Consider the following 23,787-nt stretch of genomic DNA (forward strand, 5'->3'; position numbering starts at 1 on the left):
GTTTCCTATAGTGGGGGAGTCTAGGACCATAGGACACAGATAGAGTAGATGTGGAGAGGATGATTCCTGTAGTGGGGGAGTCTAGGACCAGAGGACACAGGTAGAGTGGATGTGGAGAGGATGTTTCCTATAGTGGGGTGGGGGGGAGTCTAGGACCAGAGGACACAGACAGAGTGGATGTAGAGAGGATGTTTCCTATAGTGGGGGAGTCTACGACCAGAGGACACAGATAGAGTGGATGTGGAGAGGATGTTTCCTGTGGTGGGGGAGTCTAGGACCAGAGGACACCGATAGATTGGATGTGGAGAGGATGTTTCCCATAGTGGGGGAGTCTAGGACCAGAGGACACAGATAGAGTGGATGTGGTGAGGATGTTTCCTGTAGTGGGGGAGTCTAGGACCAGAGGACACAGACAGAGTGGATGTGGAGAGGATGTTTCCTATAGTGAGGGAGTCTGGGACCAGAGGTCACAGATAGAGTAGATGTGGAGAGAATGTTTCCTATAGTGGGGGAGTCTGGGACCAGAGGTCACAGATAGAGTGGATGTGGACAGGATGTTTCCTATAGTGGGGGAGTCTAGGACCATAGGACACAGATAGAGTAGATGTGGAGAGGATGATTCCTGTAGTGGGGGAGTCTAGGACCAGAGGACACAGGTAGAGTGGATGTGGAGAGGATGTTTCCTATAGTGGGGTGGGGGGGAGTCTAGGACCAGAGGACACAGACAGAGTGGATGTAGAGAGGATATTTCCTATAGTGGGGGAGTCTACGACCAGAGGACACAGATAGAGTGGATGTGGAGAGGATGTTTCCTGTGGTGGGGGAGTCTAGGACCAGAGGACACCGATAGATTGGATGTGGAGAGGATGTTTCCCATAGTGGGGGAGTCTAGGACCAGAGGACACAGATAGAGTGGATGTGGAGAGGATGTTTCCTATAGTGGGGGAGTCTAGGACCAGAGGACACAGATAGAGTGGATGTGGAGAGGATGATTCCTATATTGGGAGAGTCTAGGACCGGAGGGGACAGCTTCAGAATAGAGGGACGTCCCTTTAGAACGGAGATGAGGAGGAATTTCTTTAGCCGGAGGGAGGTGAATCTGTGGAATTCGTTCCCACAGGCGGCTGTGCAGGCCTAGTCATTGGGAATATTTAAAGCAGAGGTTGATAGGTTCTTGATTAATCAGGGTGTCAGAGATTACAGGGAGAAGGCAGGAGAATAGAGTTGAGTAGGACACTCCACTCTGTGGTCACTTAATATTAAGTACATCTTGTTAATGCAAATATCTAATCAGCCAATCATGTGGCAGCAACTCAGTGCATAAAAGCATGCCGACACAGTCAGAAGGCTCAGTTGTTGTTCAGACCAAACATTTGGACGGGGGAATAAATGTGATCTAACTGACTTTGACCGTGTTGGTGCCAGATGGGGTGGTTTGAGTATCTGAGAAACCGATGTCCTGGGATATTAACGCATAGTGATCGACTGGTGGGGCAAAGAAGATGGCCTAGTTCTGCTCCAATGACGATGGGACTGACCGTGGTCTACCCCCTCCCCTCCCCTCTCCTTCCCCAGAGTGCCCCTCCGTCGCTCTGCGGGCCTGGCCGCACCACGGACTTGGACGCCATCCTGGACGTCATTGACGACGCGCGGGAATTCGTCTTCATCGCGGTGATGGACTTCCTCCCCCTGTGCAAGTTCTGCGACCCGCAGAGGTAGGAAGGGGAGGGCGGGCGGCGGAGAGGGGGTGGAAAGGGACGGAGAGCTGGCTGGAGGTTTAGACGATGCGCACAGCCTCGATGAGCGTCAACTCGCAGCACCACCCCCTCGCACGCTGGCCTGGTGTCACCTCTCGGGGTTCGATTCCCGTCGCTGTCCGTAAGGGGTTCGTACCGAGGCCGCGTGGGTTTCCCCCGGGTGCTGTGGTTCCTTCCCACAGTCCAAAGACGTACCGGCTAATAGGCTGATTGGTCACGTGGGCTTAAGGGCCGGTTTCTGCTGTGTCTCTAAATTAAAAAACGGACTCTTCATTAGAATCTCTGCCACTCGTGATTTTAATCTCCTCTGTAAGTCACACTTGCCTTCTACGCCCCAAGGAATAAAGTCCTAACCCGGCCAACCACTCGAGTCCTTGTCAACCTTTCCTGTGCTCTTTCTGGTTTCGTAACGTCTTTCCAAAGAGGAAACATCAGACCTGAAAAGGGGTGACCTCCTCGAAACCTGTCGGATGCGTAAAGGCCTCGATAGAGAGGGTGTTTCCTGTGGTGTGGGGGGGGGGGGCGGGGGTCTAAGACCAGCCTCAGAATAGAGGTGTCGGTTTGGAACGGAGGTGGGGGGTGAATCTGGGATTCATCGCCGCAGGAGGCCGAGTCTGCATGGCAGAGGTTGATAGATTGGTCGGGGGATGAAGGGATACGGGGAGAAGGCGGGAGGCTGCGAGCCGAGAGGGAAGATGGATTTGCCAGAGTGAAATGGTAGAACAGACTCGATGGGCCAAATGGCCTCCGCCTGCTCCTGTATCTTGTGGTCAATACGTCAAGTGTCCTGACTCATGACAGCCAAGTCTTCCCCAGCACCCTCTGTGCTTGTGACTCCACTTTCAGGGAACCCTGTTCTTCTCCTTCTGTTCCAGCGCTGACTGGATTTGACTGGCCAAACTGCAAACAGATCCAGCCCAGCAACAGGCCCCTTCGGCCCATCGAGCCCCTGCTGTCCCTGCGACCGATGAACCTATACCAACCGGTACCTGGTCAGACTGCAGGAGGAGACCGGGGTGCCCGTGGGAAACCCACGCGGTCACGGGGCGGGGAGAACGCACGAACTGCTTACGGGCAGCGGCGGGAATCGAACCTGTAAAGCGCTGCGCTGACCGCTGTGGCATCGCGCCACCGTTGCTCTGCCCTGGCCCATTTAATTCAGCTGGTCGATATTGCCCCTGTGGTTTTCTGACGCCATGCACGGACTCAGTGTCATGCTGGGGGGGGTGTCTGTGTCTGTCTGTCTGTCTGGCTGGCTGTCTGTGTCTGTGTGTTGCCTTGCTCGCCTCTGCCACCTAGTGGCCGGACCGCAGACAAATCCGGAAAGCCAGACCGAGGTTGTGGCCCCCACCCACCTCCCTACCAGAACCTTTCTGAATCATCACTGATGTTCGTTGTTTCGCGGGTCTGTGTTACCCCCATCAATCTTTTTATTAGGTAAATAGAAAGATTGATAAGAGGATTGTCTCAAAAATCGATATCAATAACAATTCAAATAAAAGGAAAAATCACGATCATAGATAGAATTAATCTAATAGTATATAGTAAAAAATAACTGATTCTCCTCCTCTCCGTAACAGGAAGAGAAAAAGATAAAGGTACCTTTGTAATTGAAATGTACATTGAAAAAAAACCCCAAAACACAAAAAAACGAAAACAAACTGGGCGGCTCATCTTGAGAGTAAAAGCAGGAAAAAAGGAAAAACTTTCTGACCAAATCCAAAACTTCAAAAAACTGTAAGGGCCTTAAGTTAAGAGTTAGGGGGCACAAGTTTAGGGGTAACGCGAGGGGGAATTTCTTTACTCAGAGAGTGGTAGCTGTGTGGAATGAGCTTCCAGTAGAAGTGGTAGAGGCAGGTTCGGTGTTGTCATTTAAAGTAAAATTGGATAGGTATATGGACAGGAAAGAAATGGAGGGTTATGGGCTGAGTGCGGGTCGGTGGGACTAGGTGAGAGTAAGTGTTCGGCACTATCGTATCCTTCATTGGGTAAAGGGTCTCGGCCCAAAACTTCAACCGTTTATTCCCCTCCATGGACGCTGCCTGACCTGCTGAATTCCCCCACCCTCTTGTGAGTGTTCGTCTAGATTTCCAGCAACAGCTGACCCTCTTGTGTCTGTGACCACCTCTTTCCCCTCCAGTCCTCGCCCACTAACATCTCCCTCTGCTGTCCCTACCTCACCACTTCCTTCTGACACTCCCTCCACTCGCTCTCCACCCCCCGAGCTCACGCCTCACACACCATCAGCCTCCCCCCACCTCCGCCCCCTCCAGCTCCCAAATCCACTCCCTCAGAGCTCCCTGCCCTCCTTACGTGCCACTCCTGCCTCCCGTCGCCTGGCACGGCGAGACAGCTCCAGGGACCCGAGGCCCGGCTTCGGTCCCGACTTCCGCCACGGACGAGAACGCATCGCCCACCGCTAACGCTTCTGCCCCCTTTCCTTCCCAGGCCTGGTACAGGGCTTCGGCCTGTAATGTCGACTTTATTTTCCCCCTTCGTACCTGCTGCCGGGCCTGTGGTTCCTGATTTGTGTGAGTGTGTGTGGGTTTCCAGCATCCGCAGAATCTCCTGTGTCTGGTGGGGGGGTGGTTTGCAGATCGGGCGCACGAGGTAGAGGCACCACGTCTGTAAGGGGAGGTGGGGTTGGGGAAACCAGGTTTACTGTTCGTATCAAATCCCGAGGGTGTCGCGGGATGTTCATGTGGGACGTGAGGTTGCCGGAGGTTCAGGGGCTCCTGATCTGGATTCTCCAGACTGCGGGCACCTGACGTCTCAAACACCCTCGCTCAGGTCTGTCTCCATCTGCGGAGCCCACTGGAGGAACATCAACCGTCTTCCACCCTCAGGACTTGTACTCCTGTATAACACCCAACTCCCTTTTCCATTGCCTCCCTCCTCTCCCACTCTGTCTCCTCACTCTCCTCCTCCCACTCTGCCTCCCCCCTCTCTCCCTCTCCCCTCTGTCTCCTCACTCTCGCCCTCTCCCTCCTCCCCCTCTCCCCTCACTTGCCCTCTCCCTCCTCCCCTCTCTCTCCCTCTCCCCTCTGTCTCCTCACTCTCCTCCCACTCTGCCTCCCCCCTCTCTCCCTCTCCCCTCTGTCTCCTCACTCTCCTCCCACTCTGCCTCCCCCCTCTCTCCCTCTCCCCTCTGTCTCCTCACTCTCCCTCCCCTCTCTCTCCCTCTCCCCTCTGTCTCCTCCTCTCCCTCCTCCCACTCTGCCTCCCCCCTCTCTCCCTCTCTCAGTCTCCTCACTCTCGCCCTCCTCCCGTCTCTCCCTCCCCTCTGTCTCCTCACTCTCGCCCTGTCCCCTCTGTCTCCTCACTCTCGCCCTCTCCCTCCTCCCCCTCTCCCCTCACTTGCCCTCTCCCTCCTCCCCCTCTCCCTCCCTCCCCTCTCCCTCTCCCCTCTGTCTCTTCACTCTCCCCCTCTCCCTCCTCCCCTCTCTCTCCCATTCTTGTCTCCTCACTCTCCCCCTCTCCCTCCTTTCCCTCTCCCTCCTCCCCTCTCTCCCTCTCCCCTCTGTCTCCTAACTCTCCCCCTCTCCCTCCTTCCCCTCTCTCTCCCTCTCCCCTCTGTCTCCTCACTCTCGCCCTCTCCCTCCTCCCCTCTCTCCCTCTCTCCTCACTCTCCCCCTCTCTCCTCACTCTCCCCCTCCCTCCTCCCCCTCTCCCCTCTCTCCTCACTCCTGCCCTCCTCCTCTCTCTCTTCCTCGTCACCCTCTCCTCTCCTCTCCTTCCCCTCTCTCTCTCTCTCTCTCCCCGCCCCCACCCCCACAGATGCGATTCTGCCGTCTGTTTCATTTTGTTTCTTGTCCCCTCCACAACTCTGGACTGCCCCCCCCCCATTCTCTATCATCACACCTCCCGCCCTCTGCAATTGAAAGCCCCGCGGTTTCTGACTTTTCCAGCTCTGACGGTGGGCGCCTTAACCCAGAAAGCCCTGCGGTTCCTCCCTCTGCGGACGCTGCCTGACCTGGGATACTTAGCTGGAGCGCTCCGCGTTGTCAGTGATCCCTCCCCTCCATCCGGCAATCTCTCTGGCCCCAGCACGCAGGAGACCCCGTAGTGTTAGGACGGGAGACGGCCTCTTTCCCCCGGGCCCTGAGGCGACTGAACTCCCTGCCACCACATACCAGTCATTACACGCCTGCAATGTTATCCCGTTTACTTTTAATTGTACTCACAACTTTTTATTTACTAACCTGTGTGTGGTAATATTACAAATAAAAACACAAAATGCTGGCAGAACTCAGCGGGCCAGACAGCATCTATGGGAGGAGGTAGTGACGACGTTTCGGGCCGAAACCCTTCATCAGGAGTGAAGTTACATGGGATGGTCGAGGGGGGATGAGAAGTGGAAGGGATGAAGTAGAGAGCTGGGAAGTGATAGGCTGGAGGGAAATGGGCTGGGGGAAGGTGGAGAATTATGGGAAATAAAAGAAAGAAAGGTAGGGCTGGGGGGGTGGGGAGAGGGAGAGAAAAACCAGACTAAAATTATAGACAGGAAGGGGGTGGGACAGGGGTATCAACGGAGGTCAGTGTTCATGCCGGCAGGTAGGAGGCTACCTAGGCGGGAGATAAGGTATTGCTCCATCGACCTGCGTGTGGCCTCATCTTGACGGTAGAGGAGGCCATGGACAGACATGTCGGAGTGGGAGTGGTCTGTGGAATTGAAGTGTGTGGCCACAGGGAGATCCCGCTACTGCTGGAGGACCGAGCGCCGGTGTTCGGCGAAACGGTCTCCCAGTCTGCGGCGGGTCTCCCCAATGTATAAATGGCCACATCGGGAGCACCGGATACAGTATATCACCCCAGCTGACTCGCAGGTGAAGTGGTGTCTCACCTGAAAGGACTGTCGGGGGCCTGGGATGGTGGTGTGGGGGCAGGTGTAGCACTTCTTCTGTTTGCAGGGATGAGTGCCCGGAGGGAGGTCCGTGGGGAGGGATGGGGGGATGAATGGACAACGGAGTCGCGTAGGGAGTGATCCCCGCGGAAAGCCGAGAGTGGGGGGAGGGGTAGGTGTGCCTGGTGGTGGGATCACGTAGGAGGTGGCAGAAGTTACGGAGGAACTGTTGTATTGTGTTATTGGGTGTGAGTTACACGTACAGTTCTGTACAAGGAACGTTGTTTTGTTTGGCTTGGCGCAATGTGTGTGCGCGGTTGAATGACGTTGCCCAGACGCAAACGTGTAAATACACACACACACAGGACTGAGAGGGTTACCGTATGAGGAACGTCTGGCATCTCTTTGGCTGTTTCCCCTGGAGTTCAGGAGAATGACGGGGGATCTCCTAGAAACATTCCGAATGTTAAAAGGCCTGAAGTTATTTCCCATGGTAGGGGAATCTAGGACAAGAGGGAGTGACTTCAGGATTGAAAGACGTCCATTCAGAACTGAGATGTGGAGAAATTACTTTAGCCAGAGGGTGGTAAATCTGTGGAATTTGTTGCCACGAGCGGCTGTGGAGGCCGAGTCACTGGGTGTATTTAAGGCAGAGATAGATAGGTTCTTGATTAGCCAGGGCATCAAAGGGAGGAGGCAGGGGAGTGGGGGTGACTGGAGGAATTGGATAAGCCCATGACTGAATGGCGGAGTAGACTCGATGGGCTGAATGGCCTACTTCTGCTCCTATATCTTATGGTCTTGTACGCAGTTCTCCCTGGGTCAGAGTTCACCGTGGATGTTGGGCCCTCGCTGTCTAGATCCGTGAGCCCGGGTGGTACGATACGGGGAGCAAGCTGCTGCCCGTGTAGCCAGCTCCCCCCTGTCCACGCATCAGTTTGGCACCTGGAGTTGCCAGTCAGAAATGAACCCCAGCTCCGGATTTACCCCTCGGGGTTCACTCCCGAAGCCTCCCCCGTGAGCGGGTGCAGTTGCAAGGCAGCGGAGGCTGGAGATCAGAATTTTCCTTCTTCCAGACGAGCTGCCAACGAGGCTCGTCTGCCGGAAACTTACAGACCCCCCCCAACCGGGCACACGCATGGCGCCAGAGGAAGGGATCGAACCAGAACCGTGAGGCAGGGCAGCTGACTCCTGCTGTCGTCTTTTCCCCGCCTCAGGTACTGGCCAGTGATCGAGGACCGGCTGCGCGTGGCTGCCTGTGAGCGCGGTGTGACCGTCCACCTGCTGGTCAGCTGCTGGCCGCACACGTACGGCCCCATGCTGGTCTTCCTCGAGGCGCTGGACGTCCTGCGGAAGGAGCCCTTGAAGTGCAAAATCGAGGTGGTGAGTTCCGGGGGCCGGGGGGGGGAGGGTCCCCTCCCGAGGCGTGACGGGACGAGACAGCAGACGCCGCAATCTGGGGGCGGCTCGGGAGGATGGACGGGTAGCGTAGCGATCGGCATGACGCTGTACGATTCCCGCCGCTGACACTGAGGATTTTGTGTCCTCCCCGTTAGCAGCACGGCAGCGCCAGATGCTCTGATTTCCTCCCACGTTCGGGCTAGTCCGTCGTGGTGCTGCAAGTGTGGCGACAGTCGTGGACTGCACCCCCCCCCCCCAGCACATCCTCGGATCACGTCCGTCGTTGATGCAAGTGACACATTTCACTGTATGTTTCGATGTGCGCGTGACAGGAAACCTACTGGCCGTTACGCCTCCGGCGTTTCCGTCAGCGATGACGGTCCTCCATCTCCGGCGGGGTTTATAACGTCCGTAGCTCCCTCTCGGTTTTCACTCCTGTCAGCTGCACAAGTCCCAGGCGGAGACTCGGGAGTACCGTCACGCGGCGGTCTGCGAATAATCCTCGGCCAGCTCCTTCCCCACCCAGCTTTTTTTTGTACTCTGTTGCAGAAAATCTTCCGGGTTCCAGCCACGGCGGAGCAGGAGAGGATTCCCTTCGGCAGGGTCAACCACAACAAGTACATGGTGACCGACCGCATTGCTTATGTCGGTGAGTGACCCCCCCCCCCCCGCCTCTCATCCGCCACTAACGGCTCCAGGAAGGCGGCTGCGATCGCCGCGTCGCAGTCAGCACGCTCGTTTTCCGAGGGCAGTGACCGTCTGAGAAGGGTACGGCGCAGGAACGGGCCATTCGGCCCGCATCGTCTGTGCTGACCCAGCTGAAAAGCAAATCAAAATCACCCCAACACTAATCCCCCCTACCTACACCGTGTCCCCACCCCTCCATCTTCCTCACATCCATCTGTCGATCCAAACGTCTCTTAAAAGCCTTGAATGCAATCGCCTCTGCCGCCATTCAACTCAAGACGCTTTTTATTGTCATTTCGACCATAAACTGCCGGTACAGTACACCGTAAAAACGAAACAACGTTCCTCCAGGACCCTGGTGCCACATGAAACAACACAAAACCACACCAGACTACGTGAGACAGCACAAGGCTACATTAGACTACATAAAACAACATAAAAACTACAGACCTACACAGACTACATAAAGTGCACAAAACAGAGCAGGGCAGTACAGTAATTAATAAACAAGACAATAGGCACAGTAGAAGAGAAATTACAATGTATAAATTATAATAAATGATGTAGATGTCAGTCCAGACTCTGGGTAGTGAGGAGTCTGATGGCTTGGGGATCTCCTAGTAAGAAAGATTTGCCCTCATATCCCCCCCACCCTGAACCTACACCCTCTCACCTTCAATGCACACCCTCTGGTGTTGGTCATTCCAACCCTGGGGAACGGATACTCCCTGTCCACTCTATCGATGCCTCTCATCAGCGTGTAAACCTCCGTCAGATCTCCCCTCAGCCTCCGACACTCCGGAGAAAACAGCCCAGGCTTATCCAGCCTCTGGGGATAGCACACACCCTCTACACCAGGCAGCCTCCTCGTTAAAGCCCCAACATCCTTCCTACAGTAGGGCGATCGGCTTTGAACCCCCCCCCCCGCTGCCCGTGAGGAGTTTGCACGCTCTCCCTGTGACCGCGTGGGCTTCCTCCCCCAGACCAACGACCAAAGATTAGGCTAGCTGGCGGGCAAGCCACCCTGACCCTCGCGGGCTGACGCCGAAAGCCGCGCTTCGTTTGGACGCTCGTGCGGAAAGCGAAGCCGATCTTTGATGTTACGTTTATGAACTGAGGCAGTCGCGTCGACGGCCCGCGTGGTTCGAGGATTGCCCTGGGGGCGGGTCTCACTGTCCCTAACCGGTGCATCGTTGGGACGTGGGAGGGCACACGAGGCACCCGGTTGAAAGTCACAGGGAGAACGTGCAAACTCCTGATAGACAGCAGTGGGAGTGAACCCGGATCACTGGCTCTGTAGAGCGTTACGATAACCACTACGCTCTCCTGCCAGCTTAGACAGAGAAACATAGAAACCCTACAGCTCAACACAGGCTCTTCGGCCCACAAAGCTGTGCCGCACGTCCCTACCTCAGAAATATCCCAGGGTTACCCATAGCCCTCTATTTTTCTAAGCTCCATGTACCTGTCCAGGAGTCTCTTAAAAGACCCTATCGTATCCACCTCCACCACCGTCACTGGCAGCCCATTCCACACACTCACCACTCTCTGAGTGAAAAACTTACCCCTGACATCTCCTCTGTACCTACTCCCCAGCACCTTAAACCTGTGTCCTCTTGTGGCAACCATTTCAGCCCTGGGGAAAAGCCTCTGACTATCCACACGATCAATGCCTCTCATCATCTTGTACACCTCTATCAGGTCACCTCTCATCCTCCGTCGCTCCAAGGAGAAAAGGCCGAGTTCACTCAACCTATTCTCATAAGGCATGCTCCCCAATCCAGGCAACATCCTTGTAAATCTCCTCAAGTCAAGTCAAGTCACTTTTATTGTCATTTCGACCATAACTGCTGGTACAGTGCACAGTAAAAATGAGACGACGTTTTTCAGGTCCATGGTGTTACATGACACAGTACAAAAACTAGACTGAACTACGTAAAAAAAAAAACAACACAGAGAAAAATAACTACACTAGACTACAGACCTACACAGGACTGCATAAAGTGCACAAAACAGTGCAGCATTACAATAAATAATAAACAGGACAGTAGGGCAGTAAGGTGTCAGTCCAGGCTCTGGGTATTGAGGAGTCTGATAGCTTGGGGGAAGAAACTGTTACGTAGTCTGGTCGTGAGAGCCCGAATGCACCGGTGCCTTTTCCCAGACAGCAGGAGGGAGAAGAGTTTGTATGAGGGATGCGTGGGGTCCTTCATAATGCTGTTTGCTTTGCGGATACGGCGTGTAGTGTAAATGTCCGTGATGGCAGGAAGAGAGACCCCGATGATCTTCTCAGCTGACCTCACTATCCGCTGCAAGGTCTTGCGATCCGAGACGGTGCAATTTCCGAACCAGGCAGTGATGCAGCTCTGCACCCTTTCTATGGTTTCCACATCCTTCCTGTAGTGAGGCGACCAGAACTGAGCACAGTACTCCAAGTGGGGTCTGACCAGGGTCCTGTATAGCCGTAACATTACCTCTCAGCTCCTAAATTCAATTCCATGATTGATGTAGGCCAATACACCGTACGCCTTCTTAGCCACAGACTCGGACCCCAAGATCCCTCTGATCCTCCACACTGCCATGAGTCTTACCATTAATACTATATTCTGCCATCATATTTGACCTACCAAAATGAATCACCTCACATTTATCTGGGTTGAAATCCATCTGCCACTTCTCAACCCAGTTTTGCATCCTATCAGTGTCCAGCTGTAACCTCTGACAGCCCTCCACGCTATCCACACCTCCAACCTTTGTGTCATCAGCAAATTTACTAACCCATCCCTCCACTTCCTCGTCCAGGTCATTTATAATAATCTCGAAGAGTAAAGTTCCCAAAACAGAACCCTGAGGCACTCTGGTCACTGACCTCCGTCTACAACCACTCTTTGCCTTCTGTGGGCAAGCCAGTTCTGGATCCACAAAGCAATGTCCCCTTGGATCCCACGCCTCCTTACTTTCTCAATAAGCCTTACAAGGGGTACCTTATCAAATGCCTTGCTGAAATCCATATACACCACATCTACTGTTCTTCCTTCATCAATGTGTTTAGTCACATCCTCAAAAAATTCAATCAGGCTCACAAGGCACGACCTGCCTTTGACAAAGCCATGCTGACTACTCCCAATCATATTATGCCTCTCCGAATGTTGACAAACCCTGCCTCTCAGGATCTTCTCCATCAACTTACCAACCACTGAAGTAAGGCTCTATAATTTCCTTGGCTATCTCTAATCCCTTTGTTTGAATAAGGGAACAACATTTGCAACCGTCCAATCTTCCGGAACCCCTCCCATCCCTATTGATGATACAAGGGTCATTGGCAGAGGCTCAGCAATCTCCTCCCTCGCCTCCCACAGTAGCCTGGGGTACATTTCGTCCTTCTCTCTCTGTCTCCCTTTGTCGTTGATTTTGCATGCACAAGTTACGTATAATCTATGCATTAAGCAAATGTATGCTAATTTGCATGCCATTTACATCCATGTACATGTTACACTTTAAGAAGGGAGAAAATGTTTTCGATAGATCAAAAGTAAATACCGACATGTCGATTTTGGAACAGGTAGGGGGTATGAGGAGAGGGGAAGGCGGCTGACCACAAAGTAATTTGTGATCCTTTTGCTTCTAAAGGCACATCCAACTGGTCTGAGGACTACTTCATCCGGACGGCCGGCGTGGGACTGGTCATAAACCAGACCGGGGCGGACGCGGGGAACCCGGGCACGGTGCAGAGCCAGCTGAAAGCCGTTTTCCAGCGCGATTGGGACTCAGACCACGCCCTGGCACTGGGCAGCGAAAGAGTTAAAGAATGCCTGAAATCGAAGGGGAGCCAGTAGGCAGCAGTGAGCTTCGCGCTAGTCCGTTCCGTGAAGGCGGGCGGTAGGGAGGGGTCTGGCTGGCAGTGAGGTGGGGGGAGAGAGGCAGAGTCTCACACTCCCTCCCTCTCCCTCTCTCTCTCTTCCTCATCTCTTCCCAGAGGCTGGGTGGCATTTTCGTTTGAAAGCTGGCGTTGGTTTCGGGACTCCCCACCGCTTTGCAATCCCGCGGGGGTTGGGGGGGGGCAGTGCCGACAGAAGGGATTGCACGGCGTGGGAGCTGCCTGGACTGACCCGTCGCTCTGAGGGCGGTGTCCTGCTTTGAACTTTGACCCCCAACCCCCCCCCCCCCGTTAGCAGGGACACAAACTTCGGAATTGGAACAGTTCTCCGATTGTCCCGCCCCCCCCCCCCCCCCACCCTTCAGCTCATGCAGCAAGCGCGATTGTAGGAAGCAGCCTTTGAACGATTTTGCTCCGAGGCAGGTGGGGTTGCTGATATTTTGGATCCCTGTCCCCGTCTCTGCCTGTGAATGCCACTCAGCCTAGATTCTGACTCTCAGGCCCCGGCTGATCTCCTGTCACTCACTTGCAATGCTCACGGGTATATGCGCACACTTCCCAACTTCTCCCTCCCAGGTACTTGTAATATATATATATTAAAACAAAGCTGCCTTTGTATAGCGTCTCCTCCTGACGCTAGTTCTCCAAGGCCACTTGCATAGCGTAGGTAGGGATAGGAAACCTTCTGCCAAGAAGGATAATTAGGATTTAACGCTTTGTCGGAGAGGAGACATAAATTGTGTATATACTGCCCTGTTCTGCATGAAACACTCGGTGGCCATTTTATAAGTACGGGAGTGGACCCCGATGTGGTTTTCTGCTGCTGTAGCCCATCAAGGTTTGACATGTTGAGTGTTCAGAGATGCTCTTCTGCACACCGCTGTTATTCGAGTTCCTGTCAGCCTGAACACCATAACAGGGCGCTCCCGCCCACAGGGCTGCCGCTTTCTCGCCCGTTCTCCGTAAACTTCGGGGACCGCCGCACGTGGAAGCCCCCACCCCAGATCGGCAGTTTCCGAAACGCTCAAACCACCCCCGCCTGGCACCAACGATCGTTCCACGGTCAAAAACAAAAATCACCCGGTCCCCATTTCATTCCCGTTCTCGTGTCTGATCCAAGCAGCAACCAGGCCTCGACCGTGTCGGCGTGCTTTTACGCGTCGTTGCTGCCGCGCGGTCCGCGACCAGGAGCACTAATAAAGTGGCCACTGGGTGTAGCTATGCTTTTGAACTGGGCTACGTGCTGTGGTAACGGTGTACAGCGTCAAGCGGGCTTGTTAGCGGCGCAGAAAATCGCCCAGTGTTGATCGCTGTTGTCACCACTGACTTTTGCCCCCCTTTACGGCTGCACGGGGTGCGGCTGGCTCCGAGGACCAAAATCGCATTCAGTTATAAAAGTATTCCTAGAAGGGAGAACTTTTAAATGTATATTTTGTTACAGTTCTATTTTTGCAGGCTCTTGTTCTGTAGGATTTATTTAGCTTGGACAAAGAATGAGTGATTATTTTTTTATACTGATATGTAGTAATAACTAGCCAGACTCTTGCCTATCGGAACATAGTTTTTAGATACGGGAATAGAGAATATTTGTTTTGTGAACTTCTATAATTGCACCCATATTTTGTTGGAGCCTCTTATAAACGATACAGAAAACCTGTGTCCTGACGAAGGGTCTCGGCCCAAAACGTCGACAGTGCTTTTTATAGATGCTGTCCGGCCTGCTGTGTTCAACCAGCATTTTGTGTGTGTTGTTTAGAAAACCTGTTACGTTCATTTCTCAGTGTATCCCAACATTAGAAGTTGACTAATTCCTCCTGGGTAATTTATCGGAGAATCCAAAGATTAATTTTTGTTTCTTGGAAGTTGCGTGGGGTCGAACTATGCTAAATTTTAAACAGACTGTTACAGATCCTCCCAGAGATTTCCGAAATGGCAGCTCTTCTATCCTGAGGTCAACCATGAAACACAGGAGCAGTATTGTGACATTCGGCTCATCGAGTCTGTACCGCCACTGGCCCGTGGCTGTTTTGTTGTCCCTCACAAGGCCCACTCTCCCACCTTCTCTTCCTTACTAATCGAGTGTCAACTGGCTAGTTTCTGTTGGCTAACCGGAAGTTGAAACGGCTGGTTCACAGATTTAGCAGGATGCTTCCTGGATTAGAGTGCGTAGGTTGGGCGGGCTAGGGCTTTTCTCTTTGGAGAGGAGGATGAAAGGTAACTTGATGCAAGATAAGAAGCTCAGGTCGAGGGCACAGCTAGAAGCTTTTTCTTGGGGTGGAAATGGCTAATTCAAGGGGGGTAACAAGCTGAATGCAGGGAAGTATGGGGGGTGGGAGGGCTAAATTCTTTACAGAAAGGAAAAGGAGGGCTATGTAGGGCTGGATTGATTTTAGAATAGGTTAAAAGTGATGCAGGTCGTGGGCTGAAGGGCTGTAGTGTTCTGCTTTACTGGCCCGTGGCAGTGGGATGCACAGTTCAGCGAGCTGTGATTCGGGATGTCTGAATCTGCTCAGTTGAGGGATGGTATACTTGGTCTTACTGATGCTGCGGACGGTGTGCCCTCGCAGATCCTGGCCCACAGCCAGGTACCCCTGCCAACATTACCCCCGAGTCCTTAAGTCAAGACGTCCGGTGAGTCCTGGCACTGACCGATTCCGACAAGGGTGCGTAACCCTGTCCCCGACGCCCCACTGGCCAACTGCCCTGCAGGCAAGTCGTGGCACAGGTTTAAAAGCACGATGTCATATGTACCAGGCACAGATAGACAGTGTTGGAGAAACCCCAGCGTCATCTAGGTCAAAGTAGCTCTCTTAACCACCACCTCATCCGTCACCCTAAACATTCCCTCCACTTCCTGTCCCGTCCACAAAATGACCTCATTCACTCGTCTGGGGGGATTCCGAAACCCCAAACCCGTGAGCTCTCCACCGAGAGCAGCAGGCATGGCGGAGTGACACCAGCTCCCCTCTTGGAAAGGTAGCTGCGGTTCCTCTTACTGGATACAAATCCTGGAATTTCCTGCCCAGACTGCAGTGCCGGCAAGAATCAGCTCGAGGATGTGTGTCAGTGCTGGCTTTGCCAGCGAAGTTGAAACCCCTTCTGAGAATTAAAGTGTGCAGGAGCGATGCCGTTCAGCCCAGCACACCTGCTCCATTTCATCATGATTATCCCCCCGATATTTTGCGTTTTCTTTGGACTTGTTTATCGATGTTCTGGCAGCCATTCACGGGCGTTCCTAGATGTCCACGTGAAGGTGTGAGTGGGCCACCAAATGGATTTACTATCCCTCTCAACCCCATTCTCCTGGCTTTGCCCTCACTAATCAAGAACCCATCGACCTCAGCTTTATATACACCCAATGACTTGGCCTCCACAGCCGTCTGTGGCAACAAATTCCAGATTCACCACTCTCTGGCTAAAGAAATTCCTCCTCACCTTTGTGCTTACAACTAAAGGACTGTCCTTGCCTTCTGAGGCTGGAAACATCCTCTCCACATTCAGTATTGTCTGGGGTTCAGTGAGTAGCGGCTCGGAGCCACCGATGCCTTTGAGCAGGGATAATGCCAAACCCTGCACTGGTCCAAAGCTTCCAAATGCGAAGGAGAGAGTTTCTGACAGTTTGACGTAAAGTCCGCAATGTTCGGTAACTTCCAGCGACATTGCCAAGCCACTGGATAGCTTTCTGGTAAGGCGTAAGGTTTCCGAACGGTAGCAGTTAATCCACTTTAAAGCAGAGTGGGCTTGGAGCAGTGGGGGAGACTGGGACCGGAGGGCACAGCCTCAGAATAGGGCATCCGTTTAGGACGGACGGGGGGGGGGGGGGGGAGGCGAACCCTTGGGATTCCGTGCCACAGCAGAGGTTGAAACGTTGATTTGTGAAGGAATCAAAGGTCGATTGGACAGCGGAGCAGACATAAGACAAAGGAGAAGTCAGCCATTCGGCCCATCGAGTCTGCTCATGATGGGCAAACTTTCCTAATTCTGCTCCAATGTCTTGTACTCAAGTGTATGTGAAAATTTCTGCTACAACTGGGTAAGAAGCAGTGGCAGGGACAGGGGGTGCTGTGTGTGTTGAGCTCGGCCGGTACTTTATTGTCACCAAGCAACTGATACTAGAGCATACAATCATCACAGCGATATTTGATTCTGCACTTCGCGCTCCCTTAAGTACAAATCGAAGTAAATATAATAAAAATTTAAATTATAAATCATAATTAGAAAATAGAAAAGGGAAAGTAAGGTAGTGCAAGTCAGATCCGGATATTTGGAAGGTACGGCCCAGATCCCGTTCAGCAGTCTTATCACAGTTACCACTTAACGGACAGTTGTGGCGCTAGCAGATATTAAATACCCTGAAGCCCTCCACACCGTGCAGGTTTGTGCACAGCCCAACACAACCCTTTCTCCCTGCAGTCCAAGGAGGGATTAAAAACGGGTGTGAAGTGGGGCAGCTGGAGGACAATAGGAGCAGGTAGGGTTGTAAAGAAAGCTATTTGCCTTCATAAATCTTAGTACAGGAGTCGGGGTGTGGCGAGGCCCAGTGTGGAGTATTGTGTACAGTTCTGGTCACCAACCTACAGGAAGGATGCAGATAAGATGATGGGATAGGTTAGGACTTTATTCCCTGGAGTGTAGGAAAATGAGGAGAGATTTGATAGAGGGGTACAGATAGGGTGAATGCAAGCAGGCTTTTTCCACCAAGGTTGGGTGAGACTAGAACAAGAGGTCATGGGTTAAGGGTGAAAGGTGAAACGTTTCTTCACTCCGGGGGTTGCCACTGGAATTGGTGGATGTGGGTTCGATTTCAACATTAGGGTTAGGGATATTTTGGTTTTGGGGATGGAATTGGATATCCAACGCTTTGGGGCGGGTAACACTCCCACCTTAAAAGGTGGCGCTGCCATTGGTAAATTTCCTTTCTACCTTGAAGTGGTTTTCTGAATGCTGTTTTAGAATGCTTTTTTAAAAAAAAATTTGTCATGCTTGTGTTGAAATAAAGTGTTTGATGCTTTTTTTCCTTGGGACTTGTGTGGAATTTTTTTTTCCGGATGAAATATTGATGTCAAAATAACCCGCGGCCTGTAAGGGCGCGGAGGCCGAGAGTATTCGCACTGATGTACGGTACGAGGGGAGAATCACGTTCAACACTGCGGAACCCTCCCCGTTGTCCAGTGGCAACCTGGATGTCAGTGTTACATCCGATACTGCACTCATGTTCAAAACAGAACTACTCCCTTTCCGGGTCGATGACAGGTCTCGTCCCGAAACGTAAACTCTTTAATCTCCCCCCCCACCCCCGTAGATGCCGCCTGGCCTACTGAGCCCCCCCCCCAGCATTTGGCATGTGTGGCTCCTGGAGCTGCAGAGCCTCTTGTATTAGAGCTGTGACCCAGGGTACTTTACCTCGAGTGTGCCCGCCCAACAACGTGACACTCCTCCCTGCCATCCACGCAGGGCCGTCTGAGCTGAATACAATGCCAGTTTAAACCAAATCTGTACCCCTCCATTCCTTGCTCATTCAGAAAAAAGCACAGCCCCTAGCACCCTGTGCAGAGGCCAAGCATTGAAAAACTTTCACCCTCTCGCCTCAACTTCACATCCTCCAGTAGCTATTTCTACCCTGAGATACGACTATAACTGTGTGATCTATCCATGACTCTCCTCAGTCTCTGATCTGATGCTGCACAGAAAATAACCCACGTTTGTGCAACCTTTCATTACAGCTCCTACTGCAGGCAGCAGCCCGGTCGGTACGCCCCTCCAAAGCTGCAGCGCAACCTCCATCTCCAGCTTTAAAGCACGGTCAAATGAACCGAGGTGACTTTACGCGCTTTCTCTTGGGTACACATCAACCATCAAGACACACAGATGTCAAACGGCTGAGCCAGTGCAGAATTCCTTCTTTTAACGGTGTATGTAGGAAACAGTATCAGCTGGTTGGTGGTGTGGTGGCATCCGCCCTGGGTTCGAATCCGGCCAGATCTTTGCACGCTTTCTGTCCGTGCAGGGTTCAGCGTCGGGCTGGCGCCTCCGCCTCATAGAACACAGAAATGGCAAAGGTTGCTGCCCGATGCACCAGAAAGGGGCAGATAGGAGCAGCAAAAATAGAGTATGGCACAGGAACACAGTGCAGTGTCAAACCAATTAAATTAATAATGAAATAGTCTAATCTCTTCTGCCTAAGCAACATCCATATCCTTCCGTTTCCTTACATTCATTTATTTAGTGTGTGAAATACGCACTTTGAGCCACACCAACCCTGACAACCCATATTTAACCCAAGCCTGATCGCAGGACTGCTTACAATGACAAACTGCCTTACCCAGTATATGCTTTTGGACTCAAGTACAAATAACACAGGAAATAGGAGCAGGAGTCGGCCATCTGGCCCGTCGAGCCTGCCCCGCCATTCAATAAGATCATGGCTGATCTGGCCATGGACTTATCTCCACCTACCCACAACCCTTAATTCCCCTACTATGCAAAAATCTACTGAGATAGATTGACTGAGGCAGCCTCCACTGCTTCACTGGGCAGAGAATTCCACAGATTCACCACTCTCTGGGAAAAGCAGTTCCTCCTCATCTCCATCCTAAACCTACTCCCCCGAATCTTGAGGCTCTGTCCCCTCGTTCTAGTCTCACCTCCCAGTGGAAACAACTTTCCTGCCTCTATCTTAATTTTATGTTTCGATCAGATCTTCTCTCATTCTTCTGAATTCCAGAGAGTACAGTCCCAGGCGACTCAATCTCTCCTCGTAGTCTAACCCCTCATCTCTGGTGAACCTCCTCTGCACCGCCTCCAAAGCCAGTATATCCTTCCTCAAGTACGGAGACCAGATCAGCACACAGTACTCCAGGTGCGGCCTCACCAGTACCCTGTACAGTCGCAGCATGACCTCCCTGCACTTAAATTCAGTCCCTCTAGCAATGAAGGGCAACAATCCAATGGCTTTCTTGACGGCCTGCAAACCAACCTTTTGCAATTCATTGTAGTACCTATCTAAATGTCTTTCAAAAGTTCCCAATATTTGGCAGGACATCTGAGGCACCCACCACTCTCTTAACAAACTTCCCGCTCACATCATCTTTGAAGTTGCCTCCTCACCAATTTTTTAAAAAATGTTTCACAAGTAGACCAATTAATATCCACAATCAGTTTTGATGGGTAAACAGTGGAAAATGTACACAGTTTAAAACTGCACAGAAGGCATTAACCAGAAATACCAGAACATTTCCAAGTCACAGATCTATTTATTAGATAGGAAACACAGGGATCTTTGTGGCTTGCTTAGAATTCAATTAAAATGGGAAAAAGAAACCACAAAATATTCCATCAGAAAATCAAATACATTTTGTTTAAAGCCTAGGGAATCAGAAATTACATCTGTTTTAAGTTTAAGGTTCAGCCAACACCCTAAGCATCAGATTGTCCAGGATAACCAACCAACAGGGGGAGACAGAGTTCCTGGAATGGCAGCGTTGGGCAGTGGAGGCCAGAGAGAGAGAATATCGGCCTACTTCTTTCTGGGAGCGAGCACTCTGCGCGTGTCCGAGAGAGGCCACAGTGAACACACCGCGAGAGGGGGCTGGGTTAGCCCCGGAGCCAACGCCAGATTCTTCGCAGCTTGACTGCGGGTTTGAAGTAGAGCTGAGGTTTCAAGGCAGCAGCTCACGTGGACTATGGCAACACTGCTGCCCTCGTGGAGGGAAGTGAAGGGGGGGGGTCACTCCAGAAGAGCTGCCCTCTTTTGGGCTGAGAAGGATTCCAGGGAGGTGTCTTACAGACCCGTTTTGCGTAGGATCTCGCTGCCGCGGACGACAACCACATCTGCGGGGTCGGACCCCCCCCTCCCCAGAGAGCCGATCCAGTGCGGCGGTGCGAAAGGGACACTGCGCCAGGGTAGGGAGAGGTCACCCTTCCGAACTCCTGATCCTGTGGTGGCGGGTCTGGGTGGGTGACGGGAGCTCTAGCTCACAAGCCCTGCAAGAGAGAAAAACGCTCAATCATTACGTGACGGAGGCTTGCAGAGATCAAGAGGGCAGCCCCTGCCTCGCCTCTGGCTCGGCGAGATTCTCTGGGACACCAGGAGTGTGCTACCAAGAGATTCAAGTTTAATTGTCATTCAGTATACAGTCAAATGAAACATCGTCCCTCTGGAACAACACATACAATCACAGACGGATCCAGCACAGATCCCCGAGTGGCACTGCCTGAGGGCCGATGGTGTGCGGGACACTGTCCTTTGGGGATTAGCAGGGACAGTCTTACAGAAAGATGCAAGATCCCCGGGGGTGTAAATGTGGAGAATTTCAGCGAGGGAACTTAAAACTGAGGTGTTTAGAAACTTATTACTGCGTGGAGTGGTGAGCATTTGGCATTCTCTGCCCGAGGGAACGCGGGAGGCCGGTCAGTCCATGAATCACCGCGAGTCCACTGGACGGGGTGGGAGGGTTTGATGGTTCAATGTCGGCTGGAGGCTGTCCTGCCCTGGGGGGGGGTAAGTGCGGATGGGTGGCGAATTGGGGCTTGTTCCGCTGTTGGCACTCTGTGCTATTCTCGCGAGCGTGCTGTCGGAACGTGTGACAACCCCTCCCAACTACATCCTCGGGTTGCTGACGCAAACGACACGTTTCGATGTGCGTGTGAATCTTCGGCAGCTCAGGGGCACGGAGGATCCGGTACCGAGGACATGATGATACTGGGAGGTGGGGCAGTGGTCTGTTGTGAAATACCATCTGCAGAATTGTGCTCGCTGACACTCTGACATGGAGGGTGACAAGGTTCCTTTCCAAAATGTCTTTGACATCGCCAACACCACTCTCACTGCGCCGGGAGCTATTGCCCGCACACCCATGTCTTCCTGTCTCATCACACATCCAGGAGGTGGAGACGCCCACTAGCCCCCCAGTTCTCCCGGGACAACGGCAGACGTACTCACCAAGGTAGTCATCCATCAATGAGCCGATGGCAAACTGCAAGTGAAGTGAAGACACCGTTACAGGAGTGGACAAACTCCCCCACGCACCTAAAGGTGGTGCGTTTGGCATACAGATTTCACTGGCTCGCCCCCCCCGCCCGACTCTCTATGGGCCTCTCCCCCTCCCCGACTCTCTCCGGGCCTCTGCCCCTCCCCCACTCTCTCCGGGCCTCTCCCCCTCCCCGACTCTCTCTGGGCCCCTGCCCCTCCCCCTCCCGACTCTCTCCGGGCCTCTGCCCCTCCCCCACTATTCTCCGGGTCTCACCCCCTCCCCCACTATTCTCCGGGTCTCACCCCCTCCCCCACTCTCTCCAGGCCTCTCCCCCTCCCCGACTCTCTCCGGGCCTCTGCCCCTCCCCCACTATTCTCCGGGCCCCTGCCCCTCCCCGACTCTCTCCGGGTCTCTGCCCCTCCCCCACTCTCTCTGGGCCTCTGCCCCTCCCCCACTCTCTCCGGGCCCCTGCCCCTCCCTCAGTCTCTCCAGGCCTCTCCCCCTCCCCGACTCTCTCCGGGCCTCTGCCCCTCCCCCACTATTCTCCGGGTCTCTCCCCCTCCCCCACTCTCTCCGGGCCCCTGCCCCTCCCCCACTCTCTCCAGGCCTCTCCCCCTCCCCGACTCTCTCCGGGCCTCTGCCCCTCTCCCACTATTCTCCGGGTCTCACCCCCTCCCCCACTCTCTCCAGGCCCCTGCCCCTCCCCCACTCTCTCCAGGCCTCTCCCCCTCCCCCACTCTCTCTGGGCCTCTGCCCCTCCCCGACTCTCTCCGGGCCTCTCCCCCTCCCCCACTCTCTCTGGGCCTCTGCCCCTCCCCCACTCTCTCCGGGTCTCACCCCCTCCCCCACTCTCTCCGGGTCTCACCCCCTCCCCCACTCTCTCCGGGTCTCACCCCCTCCCCCACTCTCTCCAGGCCCCTGCCCCTCCCCCACTCTCTCCAGGCCTCTCCCCCTCCCCCACTCTCTCCAGGCCCCTGCCCCTCCCCCACTCTCTCCAGGCCCCTGCCCCTCCCCCACTCTCTCCGGGTCTCACCCCCTCCCCCACTCTCTCCAGGCCCCTGCCCCTCCCCCACTCTCTCCAGGCCTCTCCCCCTCCCCCACTCTCTCCAGGCCCCTGCCCCTCCCCCACTCTCTCTGGGCCTCTGCCCCTCCCCCACTCTCTCCAGGCCTCTCCCCCTCCCCGACTCTCTCCGGGCCTCTGCCCCTCCGCCACTATTCTCCGGGTTTCTCCCCCTCCCCCACTCTCTCCGGGCCCCTGCCCCTCCCCCACTCTCTCCGGGCCTCACCCCCTCCCCCACTCTCTCCGGGTCTCACCCCCTCCCCCACTCTCTCCGGGTCTCACCCCCTCCCCCACTCTCTCCGGGTCTCACCCCCTCCCCCACTCTCTCCAGGCCCCTGCCCCTCCCCCACTCTCTCCAGGCCTCTCCCCCTCCCCGACTCTCTCCGGGCCTCTCCCCCTCCCCCACTCTCTCCAGGCCCCTGCCCCTCCCCCACTCTCTCCAGCCACCCCCCCCCCGTGTCTCCCTGCCCCTCTCCATGCCTGTGTGTGCCCTATCATGGTGAGAGGGTTACATGTCTTACAGCAGCCTGCTGAACTCGGGCTGAGTACTCACTATGTCGTTTTTATCCACTCTGGTGCCTACGATCTTCAGCCGGATCTCATCATCTTGCTGAATGACTATGTCCTGAAGGGGAAGAGCCAGAGTTACAAAGGCCATTCTGTCACACACACACACAAACACTGTTCCGATGGAATCTGGGAGAGGCCAGGGCCAGGTGGAAATTTTCTCCCAGCCCCTAAAGAGGTTCGACGTGGAGCGGCTACAATTCCAAGAAGCAACAGTCAGGCTCCCGCTGAGAGACACACGGAGCCTCACCACTCTCGCAAGTAGGAACTTGCTCAGGCCTGTGGAAGTGGATTACTCCCGATTCACAGTTGTAAATTTAACAGTCCCAGTCCGGAGGCTGTTGCAGCTCTGCTGACCAGTGAATTGAAAACCAAAGCAACGAATGTGCTGAAGAAGGCAAACTAGCTGTTTGCTGTTCTGCGTTTTTCACTGATCCCATTTTATTTCTTTGTTCTACTGCGAAGGCCTGCAAGACAATGAACCTCGGGGTGAGATTTGGTGATCCAAACCTCCTCAATCTGAAAGAAAGACGAGTAATGTCAGAACACTCGGGTCAGGGTCAGGCAGCATCTGTGGGGAATGAAGAGCCGCTGCCAGGTCCGGACAAGGAAACATTACAACT

At 53.8% G+C, this 23,787-nt stretch overlaps 2 protein-coding genes across 3 annotated transcripts in view; one reads left to right on the top strand and one right to left on the bottom strand.

The window, feature by feature from the left end:
* Positions 1-17,589, top strand: part of pld7 (phospholipase D family, member 7) — a 39,190-nt gene extending 21,601 nt beyond the window's left edge. The window contains exons 8-11 of the mRNA XM_059955147.1: positions 1,576-1,715; positions 7,818-7,983; positions 8,551-8,650; positions 12,319-17,589. Of these exons, the coding sequence (XP_059811130.1) occupies positions 1,576-1,715; positions 7,818-7,983; positions 8,551-8,650; positions 12,319-12,524 (612 nt within the window). The 3' untranslated portion in view covers positions 12,525-17,589. The remainder of the gene's footprint in view (positions 1-1,575; positions 1,716-7,817; positions 7,984-8,550; positions 8,651-12,318) is intronic.
* Positions 17,590-19,798: 2,209 nt separating this feature from the next.
* Positions 19,799-23,787, bottom strand: part of polr2g (RNA polymerase II subunit G) — a 29,691-nt gene continuing 25,702 nt past the window's right edge. For both annotated transcript variants that reach the window (XM_059955137.1, XM_059955136.1), the window contains 3 exons: positions 23,151-23,222; positions 21,507-21,540; positions 19,799-20,548 (listed from right to left, as the gene is read on the bottom strand). In XM_059955137.1, coding sequence (XP_059811120.1) covers positions 20,535-20,548; positions 21,507-21,540; positions 23,151-23,222 — 120 coding nt within the window. In that variant the 3' untranslated portion in view covers positions 19,799-20,534. The remainder of the gene's footprint in view (positions 20,549-21,506; positions 21,541-23,150; positions 23,223-23,787) is intronic.

Source organism: Hypanus sabinus, chromosome 31 (assembly GCF_030144855.1).
Source record: "Hypanus sabinus isolate sHypSab1 chromosome 31, sHypSab1.hap1, whole genome shotgun sequence".
NCBI lineage: Eukaryota > Metazoa > Chordata > Chondrichthyes > Myliobatiformes > Dasyatidae > Hypanus > Hypanus sabinus.